The 15,954-nt window shown below is 42.2% G+C and overlaps 1 protein-coding gene across 1 annotated transcript; it reads left to right on the top strand.

Moving 5' to 3' along the window:
* The first annotated feature begins 11,761 nt into the window (after positions 1 to 11,761).
* LOC106575378 (zinc finger protein 2) lies at positions 11,762 to 15,358 on the top strand. Its single transcript, XM_014151875.2, has 2 exons — positions 11,762 to 12,558; positions 12,857 to 15,358. Exons 1-2 carry the CDS (start codon positions 12,151 to 12,153, stop codon positions 14,399 to 14,401), a joined length of 1,953 nt encoding a protein of 650 aa, XP_014007350.1. The 5' UTR covers positions 11,762 to 12,150; the 3' UTR covers positions 14,402 to 15,358.
* The last annotated feature ends 596 nt before the right edge of the window (positions 15,359 to 15,954 follow it).

Here is a 15,954-nt window from a genome sequence, read left to right on the forward strand (position 1 = left end):
GTATTATTGTGGATGTTTATCTTGCATGCTGGTAGCCTAGAACAAATGTTATGGAAGTGAATGTGCACTTTTCAATTGGGTGGACTGCAACTATGAAAAACACTGCCATAGCCTGTCGTAAAAGCAAAAGCATTTATAGCATCAGAGATTCTCTAAATTAGGGACCACTGTCTGATAGCTATAGGTCTCAAATGGAATAGGCCCAAGCCCAGCACGTTGACTGGGTAGAGTATGCTGTTGTTTGCCAACTGTGCTAAACTGAATCATGCAAACCCTGCTGAAAACAAACATTTACTCTAATTGTATTAATTGTAATGGCTCTAATGCTCTTATATCCAATGGGTGCATGGCCCACAAACACTATGCACATGTTTATATAGATTGGTGTCTATTACTTTAGTAGCATTTAGATAACTGGATTGTAGTTCAATCAGATTTCAATCAAAAACAAGATATAATCCAAAATAAGACTTTTTTTAATGACATCAAAAAGATTTAAACCAGAAAAAGACATCTTTATCATGTCGTATGCCCACTTATGCTATAGTAATGTCTAGACCTAATGACAGACAATAAATCATCATCATGTTGTGTGGGGATGCAGCATCAGTAATACAACCAGAAATACTCACCACACTGTCCTGGCTGTCTGGCTTCATTAAACACAAGGAGACGAAGTCAGACTATCCACAGGTAAAGATACTACTTCTACTGTCAATGAACCTTCTCTAACCTAGATCACTAGTCTATGGTGATCTCTGGGCCTAATGACAAACAAATCATCATTACCATGTTGATACTGCTAGGTATTTCACATGATTAGACCTAGCTACTACTGTAAAGATGTGAAGACCCTAAGTTATTTGTTTAGGTATTGGGCATACTAGTAATTATGCTATTTTAAATGTTTTTCCAGGCAGAGGAGATGGACACCTCAGAAGACCTGCAAGATGACAACCTGATCAAGCAGGAACACTTCCACAGTTCTAATAATGAACAGCAAGATGGACATTTGGCAGTTAGGAGGAATGTAATACTAGAACGAACTAAATTCAACCAAAGACAACAAGAAGCAGGAGAGACAGCTGATGATTTTATCACTGCACTTCATTGTTTGTCAGAACATTGTGGTTATGGAGCTCTGCTCAGTGAGATGATAAGAGACAGACTAGTCGCAGGCTTACTTGACAGAAGACTGTCCAAGCAATTACAAATGGGTCCAGAACTCACACTGGATAAAGCTTAAGTCACACGCATTCATCAAACTGAACTTGTAAAAAAGCAACAGGACCTGCCAGAGCATAACTTCAAAGCTACCAGCAGTGCATCCAATGTAGACTGGCTGCTCACACAGCAGAGAACATTCAGCAAAGTCAGAGAGAGTAAAAGGCAGCAGAGTAAAATACGAGCTAGAGCTCCCAGAATGAGAACACCATCACATAGTAAAACAATGCAGGAGAAGGAAGAGGAGCCCCTAGATACTGATGACTCTGATGATTGGATCGAGGGTTTCAGCCCTGGAGGAGAGAAGCCTCACTACTGCTCCGACTGCAGTAAGAGCTTTAGAAAAGGGAGGGATCTTATAAGACACCAGCGAACACATACAGGAGAGAAGCTGTTTGTGAACAAAGGTTTTCTCGATTAGATAAACTTAAATTACACAAAACAATACATATTAAAGAGGAACATATTGTCACACAGAACCATCGAACTGAACTAAATGTAGACTGTGCGCACACAGCAGAGAACAGCAAGACAAGGCAGGCAGAAGAGTAACATGCGAGCTAGAACACCAGGGAGACCTTTTTTTTCAGTTCAGTTTGCTCGATTAGATCATCTTAAATTACACCAAAAAACACATATGAAGGAGGAACGTAATTTCCACTGCTCTGACTGTGTGAAAAGCTTTGTCCGATTGAAGCAGCTTGAAAAACATCAGCTAACACACAAGAAAAGTTTAAAAGACACCGGAGAACACATTTGAGCAAAATACAAAAATGTCTCTGCACAATATGCGGGAAGGAGTGTCGCAACATGAAAACACACATGCGAGTACACACTGGAGAGAAACCATATCACTGCACTGAGTGTGGGAAGAGTTTTCCATACATAAAATCGTACCAAAGACAAAAACTAACACATAATACCTCTGGAGAAGAGCAACCTATCCTTGTATGGAATGCTCAGACTTTTACTCGCAGAGATGGCACTGTGAGACATGGAGAGAGAAGAGAGAAATCATCATTGCAGATACTGTGGAAACCGATTCTCTTGAAAACATACTCTGAAGATACATATGCTAGTTCACACTGGAGAGAAACCATACCAATGCTCTGTGGGCGACAGTAATAGACTGCATCCAATTTGGTGACTAGTGTATTGAGGCTATTTTGTAAATGACATCGCCGAAGTCAAGGATCGGTAGGATAGTCAGTTTTACGAGGGTATGTTTGGCAGCATGAGTGAAGGATACTTTGTTGCGAAATAGGAAACCGATTCTAGATTTAATTTTGGATTGGAGAGTTTAGGAGAGTTTACAGTCTGGAAGGAGAGTTTACAGTCTAACCAGACACCTAGGTATTTGTAATTGTCCACATATTCTAAGTCAGAACCGTCCAGAGTAGTGATGCTGGGCGGGTGGGCAGGTGTAGGCAGCGATCGGTTGAAGAGCATGCATTTAGTTTTACTTGCATTTAAGAGCAGTTGGAGGCCACAGAAGGAGAGTTGTATGGCATTGAAGATCATCTGGAGGTTAGTTAACACAGTGTCCAAAGAAGGGCCAGAAGTATGCAGAATGGTGTCGTCTGCGTAGAGGTGGATCAGAGAGTCACCAGCAGCAAGAGCGACATCATTGACAAATACAGAGAAAAGAGTCGGCCCGAGAATTGAACCCTGTGGCACCCCCATAGAGACTGCCAGAGATCCGGACAAAAGGCCCTCCAATTTGACACACTGAACTCTGTCTGAGAAGTAGTTGGTGAACCAGGCAAGGCAGTCATTTGAGAAACCAAGGATGTTGAGTGTGCCGATAAGAATGTGGTGATTGACAGAGTCGAAAGCCTTGGCCAGGTCGATGAACACGGCTGCACAGTATTGTCTTTTATCGATGGTGGTTATGATATCATTTTGGACCTTGAGCGTGGCTGAGGTGCACCCATGACCAGCTCGGAAACCAGATTGCATAGTGGAGAAGGTACGGTGGGATTCGAAATGGTCGGTGATCTGTTTGTTAACTTGGCTTTCGAAGACCTTAGAAAGGCAGGGTAGGATAGATATAGATCTGTAACAGTTTGGGTCTAGAGTGTCTCCCCTTTGAAGAGGGGGATGACTGCGGCAGCTTTCCAATCTTTGGGGATCTCAGACGATACGAAAGAGAGGTTTAACAGGCTAGTAATAGGGGTTGCAACAATTGAGGCGGATAATTTTAGAAAGAGAGGGTCCAGATTGTCTAGCCCAGCTGATTTGTAGGGGTCCAGATTTTGCAACTCTTTCAGAACATCAGCTATCTGGATTTGGGTGAAGGAGAAATGGGGGAGGTTTGGGCAAGTTACTGTGGGGGGTGCAGGGCTGTTGGTAGGGGTAGCCAGCAGGAAAGCATGGCCAGCCATAGAAAAATGCTTATTGAAATTCTCAATTATCGTGGATTTATCGGAGGTGACAGTGTTTCCTAGCCTCAGGGCAGTGGGCAGCTGGGAGGAGGTGCTCTTATTTTCCATGGACTTTACAGTGTCCCAGAACGTTTTGGAGTTTGTGCTACAGGATGCAAATTTCTGTTAGGAAAGCAAAGGCTAGCTTTTCAAACTGCCTGTGTATATTGGTTCCTACCTTCCCTGAAAAGTTGCATATCGTGGGGGCTATTCCATGCTAAGGCAGTACGCCCCAGGATGTTTTTGTGCTGGTCAAGGGCAGTCAGGTCTGGAGTGAACCAAGGGCTATATCTGTTCCTGGTTCTACATTTTTGGAATGGCGCATGCTTATTTAAGATGGTGAGGAAATCACATTTAAAAAATAACCAGGCATCCTCTACTGACGGATTGAGGTCAATATCCTTCCAGGATACCCGGGCCAGGTCGATTAGAAAGGCCTGCTTGCTGAAGTGTTTTAGGGAGCGTTTGACAGTGATGAAGGGTGGTCTTTTGACTGCATATTCATTACGGAAGCAGGCAATGAGGCAGTGATTGATGAGATCCTGGTTGAAGACAGCAGAGGAGTATTTAGAGGGCAGGTTGGTCAGGATGATATCTATGAGGGTGCCCATGTTTACGGATTTGGGGTTGTACCTGGTAGGTTCATTGATAATTTGTGTGAGATTGAGGGCATCTAGCTTAGATTGTAGGACGGCAGGGGTGTTAAGCATGTCCCAGTTAGGGTTACCTAACAGTACAAACTCTGAAGATAGATGGGGGGCAATCAATTCACTTATGGTGTCCAGGGCACAGCTGGGGGCAGAAGGTGGTCTATAACAAGCGGCAACGTTGAGAGACTTGTTTCTGGAAAGGTGGATTTTTAGAAGTAGAAGCTCGAATTGTTTGGGCACAGACCTGGATAGTATGACAGAACTCTGCAGGCTATCTCTGCAGTAGATTGCAACTACGCCCCCTTTAGCAGTTCTATCTTGTCGGAAAATGTTACAGTTAGGGATGGAAATTTCAGGATTTTTCAGGAAACATGGCTGAGATGCAAAGAAATTTCAAGGAAAGAGGGTACAAAAATGATCAAATCAATACTGCTGTTGAGAAAATCCAAAACAAATCGAGACGTGCTCTTTCAAGGACCATCTCGCCAAAATAATCATTATTGCGTTCTCACTATGCGCTATTTAAAGTGCTCTGAACAATGTTGGATTCTAGCTTGAAATATACGTATTCGGGTTACTGTATTAGAACTTATTGATTATTGTACATGTATAATGAATGTATATGTTGGGGTAAATGGAGGGATAACAACTAGGTGTATGGAAAGTTACTGAGTGAGGAAGAGGGAGTGTAGAGACCTTACATTCTGTTAGAACATGTTATTGTCGAATCTCATGGATCCTAGGGAGAGAGGAAAGGGGTAACCGTCTGGTTTCAGTCACTGATAAGGCAGCGGTGAATTAGGGAGGAGTGAGGAATTCAGGCCGATGTCATGTCAGATGAAGTGAGAAGGAACAGTCACCACTTAAGTTCCTGCCTAGCAACAGAGATGGCCAGCCACGACTCCAACACCATCATTAAGTTTGCAGACGACACAACAGTGGTAGGCCTGATCACCGACAACGACGAGACAGCCTATAGGGAGGAGGTCAGAGACCTGGCCGGATGGTGGCAGAATAACAACCTATCCCTCAACGTAACCAAGACTAAGGAGATGGTTGTGGACAACAGGAAAAGGAGGACCGAGCACGCCCCCATTCTCATCGGGGCTGTAGTGGAGCAGGTTGAGAGCTTCAAGTTCCTTGGTGTCCACATCACCAACAAACTAGAATGGTCCAAACACACCAAGACAGTCGTGAAGAGGGCCCGACAAAACCTATTCCCCCTCAGGAAACTAAAAATATTTGGCATGGGTCCTGAGATCCTCAAAAGGTTCTACAGCTGCAACATCGAGAGCAACCTGACTGGTTGCATCACTGCCTGGTATGGCAATTGAATGTCCTCTGACCGCAAGGCACTACAGAGGGTAGTGCGTATGGCCCAGTACATCACTGGGGCTAAGCTGCCTGCCATCCAGGACCTCTACACCAGGCGGTGTCAGAGGAAGGCCCTAAAAATTGTCAAAGACCCCCAGCCACCCCAGTCATAGACTGTTCTCTCTACTACCGCATGGCAAGCGGTACCGGAGTGCCAAGTCTAGGACAAAAAGGCTTCTCAACAGTTTTTACCTCCAAGCCATAAGACTCCCGAACAGATAATCAAATGGCTACCCAGACTATTTGCATTGTGTGCCCCCACCACCCGCCAACCCCTCTTTTACGCTACTGCTACTCTCTGTTTATCATATATGCATAGTTACTTTAACCATATCTACATGTACTTACTACCTCAATCAGCCTGACTAACTGGTGTCTGTATGTAGCCTTGCTACTTTTATAGCCTCGCTACTGTATATAGCCTGTCTTTTTACTGTTGTTTTATTTCTTTACTTACCCATTGTTCACCTAATACCTTTTTTGCACTATTGGTTAGAGCCTGTAAGTAAGCATTTCACTGTAAGGTTGTACTCGGCGCATGTGACTTTGATTTGTATTGGCTGTCTAGAGGTGCAAGGAGTGGACACCTTCTAAAAGGAGGGTATAAATATATGTGCTTGTGTAAACATGTCTTTGTCTTTTGCAGCTGTTTGACCCAGTGGGTGAATAAACTTGGTTTGAGCTTTGACAAGTTGTCCGTTAGGTTTTTCACTCTGTCAGAACCTAACAACAAATAAAGGGAATCGTTCTCAAACATTGCCACATTCTAAGATCAGATGACAGTATCGGTAATGTGTTTTCGGGCCCTCCCTTTGTAGTATTCTTGCTGGACAGAAATCTCAAAGATCAATTGGTAACTCTGATTTACCACCCCAAAATACCCCCGCACAAAGTCTGCTTGCGCGTCTACCAGACAGAAACTACAAGTGTAAATGCTGCGCTCAATGCAATGGCACTAACAAATGTAGATTCTTCAAACACCCCCAAACAGGGAAACAGAACCCAATTAGTCACAACGTGCTTCACTAAGGCTGTTATTTATCTTATAACTTGTCCTTGTGGTAAAATGGTGCATCGTAGCACCATTAGGTACAAAAACTCGACGTACCCTACTTTATTGAAGCGAACCACCCTATTTCGTCCCTCGAACACAACCTTGACAATTTATTGTTTAAACGAGAGGCTGTCTGGATCTTTAATTTAAAGACCCTCACTCCCTTCGGTCTCAATGTAGAGTTTGATCTGAAGCCATTCCTGTGATTGTGTTTTTGCTATCCATTGTACATAATGTGTTTGCAGGCCTATATGATGTATCTATGATCATATGTAAACCATTCTTGCTTTTTTATATGTTCTATTGATAGTTGTAAATCAACCAATGAAATCATGCCACAGCTGGCCATGATTACAGACACCTTTGTGTGTGTCCTTTGAAACTACACAAAAAAAAGTAAATTGTTGGTCCCATGTTTCATGAGCTGAAATAAATGATCCCAGAAATGTTCCATACGCACAGAAAGCTTATTTCTCTATAACTGTGTGCAAAAATATATTTACATCCCTGTTCGTGAGCATTTTATCCTTTGTCAAGATAATCCATCCATCTGACAGGTGTGGCATATCACAAAGCTGATTAAACAGCATGATCATTAAATAGGTGCACCTGGTGTCACACAACACAATGCCACAGGTGTCTCAAGTTTTGAGGGAGCATGCAATTGGCATGCTGACTGCAGGAATGTCCACCAGAGCTGTTGGCAGAGAATTGAATGATCATTTCTCTACCATAAGCCTCCTCCAACATCGTTTTAGTGAATTTGGCAGTGCATCCAACCGGCCTCACAACCACAGACCATGTGTAACCACGCCAGCCCAGGACCTCCACATCCGCTTCTTCACCAGCGGGATCATCTGAGACCAGCTTCCCGGACAACTGATGAAACTGTGGGTTTGCACAACCAAATAATTTTTGCACAAACTGTCAGAAACCGTCTCAGGGAAGCTCATCTGCATGCTCGTCGTCCTCACCAGGGTCTTGACCTGAATGCAGTTCGGGGTCGTAATCGATTTCAGTGGGAAAATGATCATCTTCGACGGCCACTGGCACGCTGGAGAAGTGTGCTCTTCACGGATAAATCTCAGTTTCAACTTTACCGGGCAGATGGCAGATGGCATTGTGTGGGCGGGCGATTTGCTGAGGTCAACGTTGTGAACAGAGTGCCCCATGGTGGCGGTGGTGTTATGGTATGAGCAGGCAATTTCAATGCACAGAGATACCGTGACGAGATCCTGAGGCCCATTGTCGTGCCATTCATCCGCCGCCATCACCTCATGTTTCAGCTTGATAATGCACGGCCCCATGGGATGCTCTGGATCGACATGTATGACAGCATGTTCCAGTTCCCGACAATATCCAGCAACTTCGCACAGCCATTGAAGAGGTGTGGGACAACATTCCACAGGCCACAATCAACAGCCTGATCAACTCTATGCAAAGGAATGTGTCACACCCAGTGGTGATTTTAGCATGTAAATCTTGGTGGGGCAAACAAAACAAAAAATGTGGGATGCATGCCAGCAAAGCCACTACACAACACAACACAATACTAAACAATACATTAATTGCACTATAACGGTGACAAATTGTGCCCACAAACTGTTAGAGCCTACATAAAGCTGTCCCAACAGCAGAGTCCCAACAGCAAAGTCCCAACACCTTACCACTGCTACACCTGGCTATCAGCGGAGCCTTGTCTGGCAGCGAAACAGTTCATTCAGCCTCATTTACTGCCTTTAAAAAAACATAGGTGATATGGCTGACTTGCTTAAACAAATATGGTTTCTACTGACAATTGAGATGAACAAACGATGGCATAAGGGGATGACAAGCGGATAAGGGGCAATCCGTAATTTCGATTAAGACATTAATGAGCTAGCTAGGACGGACGTAGTCAATATAACTAATTTGTTCACTTTTGAAATGTACAGCGACAGAATTCAGAACATGGGCCATTCTTACAGTGCTCTCCCTGTACACCAAGTCAGAACAGTAGGATAAATAAAGGGGCTATATAAGCAGACAATGAAAGCTCTTACAATATTCGATGATTACATTTCTCAAAAACAGGTTATAGGCTACATGTGCACCACCAAGTCAGAACAGTAGGTGAATTTAAGAGGTGAAAATAGACCAAATTATTAGGATGAGGCACATGGGCCACTAACAGCTTACTGCACAACATAAACATAGTATTTCTTTCTAAGCTACAGTATACATATCTCCCTGGCATATTACATAATTTATGCAGCAGCATACAAGACATTTTTGGACTCACCTTGTTATGCTGTGCTCACTTGAACAGGAAGGTGGTGCAGCGGTCCTTCGTGGGAAAATGTTGTCATCAAAACTTTGTCATCAAACTCTGCCATTCTCTGGATTCATGGTGCTTTCAAGACAACTGTGAACTCGAAAGAAAAAAAAAGGTTGAATCATAATGACGTCAGTGATCTTCACGTTGTAGCTCTAGAAAGAGGTCCGAATTCCCGATTTACAATTCCGAGTTGGATGAAAGTTTTTTTCCCAGTCGTAGCTCATTTTCCCTGATTTCCCAGTTGTCTTGAACACACTAAAGTCAGATTTTGCCGTTGTTTTAACCGTGGCACAAATCATGCTTCATTGACAGCATGGCAAATATTGAATGTTTACAATTTTAAACTAGGAAAAGAGACCCTTAATCTTGTCCAATGGCCGATGAGCACCGATACGTTTTATCTATAATTTCTCTTAATTATTTCTCTTCATATGACAAGGATTAAAAAGGATTTACCAGTAGATTGTCGATTTGATTCATGATGATGACTGCTAGCTAAGATTTTGTCCAATCAGTCCAATCAAAGCTACTGTAGATATAATGTGATTTTACATCATTTTATCTGTGGCCAATGACCTTAAGCCTTCTTGAATGGGCACTTCTAATGTAACTCTATGGCAGCACCCAAGGGGCTTGAATTTTCGAGCTCTACCCTTAGACTTGGCGGTGACGTTGTGTACCCATGAGTGACAGAACACTGAGCCAATCACAGTGCAACGCACTGTATTTTCCGCTAGCTTGCCCCACCACCACAGAAAGCACTGAGCTGGGCTGAAACACATGCATGTTGGAGCTGCCTTACTCAAGAAAACAAAAAAAGAGACCATGTTTGTACGCGGCTTTATTAACTCAATGATTTATATATTTTTTTACATTGTTTGCAAACTGATATGTGACACGTATTTTTTTTTTTTTGCAAAAATGTGGGGCTCAAAACAGGGTCGCCACTGGTCACACCAGATACTGACTGGTTTTCTGATCCACGCCCCTATCTTTTTTTTAAAGGTATCTGTGACAAACAGTCATTTGAAATCCATAGATTAGGGCCTAATGAATTTCTTTCAATTGACTGGTTTCCTTATATAACTGTAACTCAGTAGAATCTTTGAAATTGTTGCATGTTGCGTTTCTATTTTTGTTCAGTATACAATCAAGCTGTTAAAAAACGTATATAACCCAACTATTTTTTTGCATTGCTAATGTTGATGGTAATCTAATCTCTCTCTCCTCAGTGGATTAATAATCTGGAGACAGACAGCAGGTACGGCTCATGGCCCTACAACATCCAGGAGCTAAATGTATTATTACCTTCGCCCAATTGACATTTCAAATTGCCCACCCTGACATACCAAGCTATAACGGGCCCTGCGTTTCAACCAATAGCCAATGTACGCTATAATACCCCAAGCAGGGCTATCTGAACTTTTCGAGAGGGTCAGGCTCCTTTTAGCCTTGCGGTGGCCACTCTGGTTTGGCTGTCCTCGGCATAACCAAGTGTTCACATATCGTTCTGGGTTCCACTGCGCAAGAGTAGAGAGTGGGTCCATGGAGTTTTATAAACATCAAGGCAGACACACGTTGAATTAATTTTTTTCAACATTCTGATCCGCCGTGCACACACGTAGCCTGTAGTTCTTCATCATTCTTGCCAGAGGCAGAGAGAAGACACGGAAGAAACCACAATTTCCCTTCCTCCAGTCTGCAATACATCTTTTTTTTTCATGGAATTTTAGATGTAATTAAATATAATTTTGAATTGATCAGAATATATTTTCCAGAAATAGTTTTACCAGCGTCTTGTATCCTCAGATTGGAAAAAAGTGAGTGAGCCCCTCTCCGCGCTCAGGTACCACTACACTATGTTTCCTTACCTTAAGTGTCCACAGCAGCAGAGGAAATTAACTAAATACATCATTTGAAGAACATACCCTGTTGGGGTAGATGTTCACATTGAAATTAGACTAACTAATTATGGTATTGGGTATGGGATGAAGTTTCGAAATGTAACATACTATAAAACTTTATTTTTGGCATACTCAAAATGCTTACTATTTAAAACGCAAGTACGGTATTCGGACACGACCAGTATTTCAAGATGATGGCCGACGGGGTACTACAAGCTGGTGGAGCAACTAAATGATCTTTATAACTTATTATGTGTGCGATATTAAAATAATCGGTTCAAGGACATAACGTTGCATCTTGTGTAATAGAAGCAATTGTTGGTACCATGATTATATATTTTTATTTAAAGAATAATAATTCCACGAATATTGACCATTTCCCCATTCACTATAATGTGGATCCTGAGAGGATTCCTGTGAGTAGGCAGAGACTAATAGAGAGTGTCGGAAAGAATATGTGCTTCAGTAAGGTAGGTTTATTGGCATTCATACAGTAGCTATGGTTGTCAATTGTACTGCAGAAAGGGATCGAAAGTCCCAGAAAATAGTGGCAGCGGCAGATAAACACTTGGGATTGCAAGGTTTTACTGCAGAACAGTTGCAGGGGGTGTTGAGTGGTAGTGTTCTGTCCTCCCAGGCCGTTGGTAGGGTAATACAACAACAACAAAAATAGTTGGCAGGGTAATGTAATTTTTACTTTCCCCAAATGGTATAGGACCATATCACAAATCATTTAATGAAGGTAGGCCGTGAATGGTCTTAAACTCCAGTGCAGTAGGTGGCGGTGTAAGCATCTTAAATTGAATGCGATCCGCCAACACAATCCCGAAGAAGAAGCATTTTGACGTTTCAACATGCATGTGATTTGTATATCCGATCTAGTCGTCTATATTCGTTTTCAGTCGGTAGTTTAGCTTTCTGTGTTTGTCTTGTTCTTTCTAAACCTCATCACGCTGCGTCTGGTGTGGAGAGAGGACTACCTAACCAGCCAGTGAGATAGATGTGCAGTAGCAACAACAAGGATCGTGTCAGATGATGGGCTTTTTATTTTGTTTCACTACGAATCAAATCTAACCAAAAGCTTAAATTGTTACAAGAAAAAGTAGACAGCTGTTGTGTATAGAATAGCACAGAAGACTTCGTTTGCAGCTTGTGGTTTTACCCACACCCCCTCTGATCGGATACAAAACGAACATCAGGGAAAATGGCGGACTTTGAGAAGGACGAAGGACTGCCCCAAACAATGCAGGAGAACCAAGATGACGAGGAGCCTCAATATACTGATGACGCTAAGCCAAGCAAGACGCAAGACGACGCAAGTTTGGAGGAAAAGGTAATTGAAGAGGTCAGAAGGTACAACAATTTGTACAACACCTCATTGAAAGACTATAAAGACTTCACCATGACCAACAACAGCTGGAAGGAGATAGCCAAAACTCTGAGAGTAGAAGAACAGATTTGCAGGACGAAATGGAAGAACTTGAGAGACCGATATGTTCGACTGAGGAGGAAAATGAAGGGGAAGAGTGGGGATGCAGCATCAGAAATACAACCACAAATACTCACCACACTGTCCTGGTTGTCTGGCTTCATTAAACACAAGGAGGAGAAGGTAAAGACTACTACTGTCAATGAACCTTCTCTATTCTAGATCAGTAGTCTATGGGGATCTCTGGGCCTAATGACAAAGAAATCATCATTATCATGTTGATACTGTTAGGTATTTCACATGATTAGACCTAACTACTACTATACAAATGTAAGTTATTTGTTTAGGTATTTATTGTATGCTATCTATTCTAATTTGGACTTTGTATCGAAAAGTAGACTATATTATATATTACAAAACTAATGTTTTAGAGAACAGAGACGGTAGGCCCATTAGTAATTATGCTATTTTAAATTTCCAGGCAGAGGAGATGGACACCTCAGAAGACCTGCAAGATGACAACCCGATCAAGCAGGAATGCTTCCACAGTTCTAATAATGAGCTGCAAGATGGACATTTTGTAGTTAGGAGTAAAATACAAGCTAGAGCTCCTGGAAAAAGGACACCATCACATAGCAAAACAACGCAGGAGAAGGAAGAGGAGCCCCTAGATACTGATGACTCTGATGATTGGATCGAGGGTTTCAGTCCTGGAGGAGAGAAGCCTCACTACTGCTCCGACTGCAGTAAGCGCTTTAGAAAAGTGAGGGATCTTATAAGACACCAGCGATCACATACTGGAGAGAAGCCTCACCACTGCCCTGTTTGTGACAAAAGTTTTGCTCAATTAGATAAGCTTAAATTACACAAAACGAGACACATGAAAGAGGAACATGTCACACGGATCGAACAGGCTGAACTGAATGTAGACCGTGTGCACACACTGCAGAGAACAGCCAGCAGAGGCAGGCAGAAGAGTAAAATTCGAGCTAGTGCACCAGCGGAAAAAATGGTCCAGTCACAGGCAGGCGAAGACTCGCCTTGCAAAAGTTCTGTTAGAAAGAATAAACACTTAGAAAAAGGACAACAACTCCAAACAACGCAGGAGAATGAAGAGGATCCTGAAAGTACTTCTGATAACTGGACCGAGAGTTTCAGAACTGTAGAGAAGCCCTACGTCTGCTCCGACTGTGGTAAGAGCTTCAAACAAGAGAATCGTCTTATAAGACATCAGCGAACACATACAGGAGAGAAGCCTTACGACTGCCCTGACTGTGACAAAAGTTTTGCCCGATTAGATAATCTTAAATTACACCAAAAAACACACATGAAGGAGGAACGTAATTTCCACTGCTCTGACTGTGTGAAAAGCTTTGTCCTATTGGAGCAGCTTGAAAAACATCAGCTAACACACACGAAAAGTTACAGCTGTTCAAAGTGTGAGGAAAGGTTTTCAGACCTGGTTGACTGGAAAGCACACTTTTTAGTACACAGAGAGATCCTCCACTGTCCTGACTGCGACAAGCAGTTCTTGTACAAGGGACTTTTTGAAAGACACAGAAGAACACATTTGAGAAAAATAGAAACATTTCTCTGCACAATATGTGGGAAGGAGTATCGCAACATCAAAATACACATGCGAGTACACACTGGAGAGACACCGTATCACTGCACTGAGTGCGGGAAGAGTTTTCCATACATAAAATCGTACCAAAGACACATACTAACACATACCTCTGGAGAAAGAGCAACCTATCCTTGTTTGGAATGCGGAAAGACATTTACTCGCAAAGATGGCATGGTGATGCATGTGAGGAGGGTTCATACTGGAGAGAGAAATCATCAGTGCAGATACTGTGGAAAACGATTCTTTCGAAAAGAGAAACTTAAGGTACACATGCTAGTTCACACTGGAGAGAAACCATACCAATGCTCTGTCTGTGGGCAACGCTTCTCCCAAGATGGCGACAGAAAACACCACGAGAAGAGGCACTACTCTGGTGTCTCAGATTTCCTCGATCTATAATGCAGAAGTGGTGTTTGGCATTGCAGGAAGTGAGAACCTACCTAATCACTGACATAATCTAATAATCTGTTAACTAAAATGTTAACAGATTATTAGGATTTACAAAACCCTATTGTTGTACCTTCTGACCTCTTCAATTATCTTTTCCTCCAAACTTGTGTCGTCTTGCGTAAGATTTACAAAACCCTATTGTAATGGGATTTTTAATGTTTGTGGTTTTCTTATAACTAATTTCTGTGTTCTATTCATGTGCTGATCTAGAAACCAATTTCTGTGTTCAACCAATTTCAAGTGGTTGACTGAACAAATCCTCTTATCAGTAACTGCAATTTGGCAGTACACCCAGACCTTGTTTTGAGAACAAACAAAAGATATCTCAGTTTCAAAGTCTGAGTTTAGAGAGAAGCCTCGTGAGGTGTTGGTCTGTCACATGTTATGAACCAGTATTGGTCGGTCACATGAATGAAACAAAACAGTAATGATGAATTAATTATGCTAAATCATGCAAATATAACTTGTCTGTGTACAGCCATATATAAGACAATTGCTGGGACTGCCCAAAAAGAGCTCCTGGTTAACATGTATGGTGCATTGAGTTAGTTGGAACCTCTCCAGTGCGCTGACAAATGAACAATGATTCATTTAGTCCCTGTGTAAGAATTTCCACAAATAATTAGTTGCACCTGAATTTGACCCTGAAAATAGTACTATTATATATTTTCCCAAAAAGCTTTTAAGCAATTAACAATGTGTGCAGTAATTTAGATTGGACTCTGTGCCTCGCTAGCAGTAATAGATATCTGCATGCAGGCAGCCTGCTTGCTGGAGTGCATCGGTCAACATTCCATACAGCAGTTGGGACAGAGCAGGTAGTCTACACAACAAAACAGCTGGAAAACAAAGACAGTTTCTCAAAATGTACACAAAAAACTAATAAAAGATTTGACTGCTGTGGTAGTTCCTGTTTTCCTGCAATCTTGTTTTACATTTGTAAGTAAAGCAGCTGCATGTTTGGGAGAAGAACATCAAGGAAAGATGTTCTAAACAGATATCAAAATGGATTATGGTCATTGAGTTAATAGGGCTAGGGGGCAGTATTTGCACGGCTGGATAAAAAAAATGTACCCGATTTAATCTGGTTACTAATCCTACCCAGTAACTAGAATATGCATATACTTATTATATATGGATAGAAAACACACTAAAGTTTCTAAAACTGTTTGAATGGTGTCTGTGAGTATAACAGAACTCATTTGGCAGGCAAAACCCTGAGACATTTTCTGACAGGAAGTGGATACCTGATGTGTTGTATTACCTTTAAACCTATCCCATTGAAAAACACAGGGGCTGAGGAATATTTTGGCACTTCCTATTGCTTCCACTAGATGTCACCAGCCTTTACAAAGTGTTTTGAGTCTTCTGGAGGGAGATCTGACCGAACAAGAGCCATGGAACGATGATGGCCCATTAGACACCTGGCGCGCGAGTTCATGTTGGGTACCCTCGTTCCAATACGTTATAAAAGAGTATGCATTCGTCCACCTTGAATATTA

Source organism: Salmo salar, chromosome ssa17 (assembly GCF_905237065.1).
Source record: "Salmo salar chromosome ssa17, Ssal_v3.1, whole genome shotgun sequence".
Taxonomy (NCBI): Eukaryota; Metazoa; Chordata; class Actinopteri; order Salmoniformes; family Salmonidae; genus Salmo; species Salmo salar.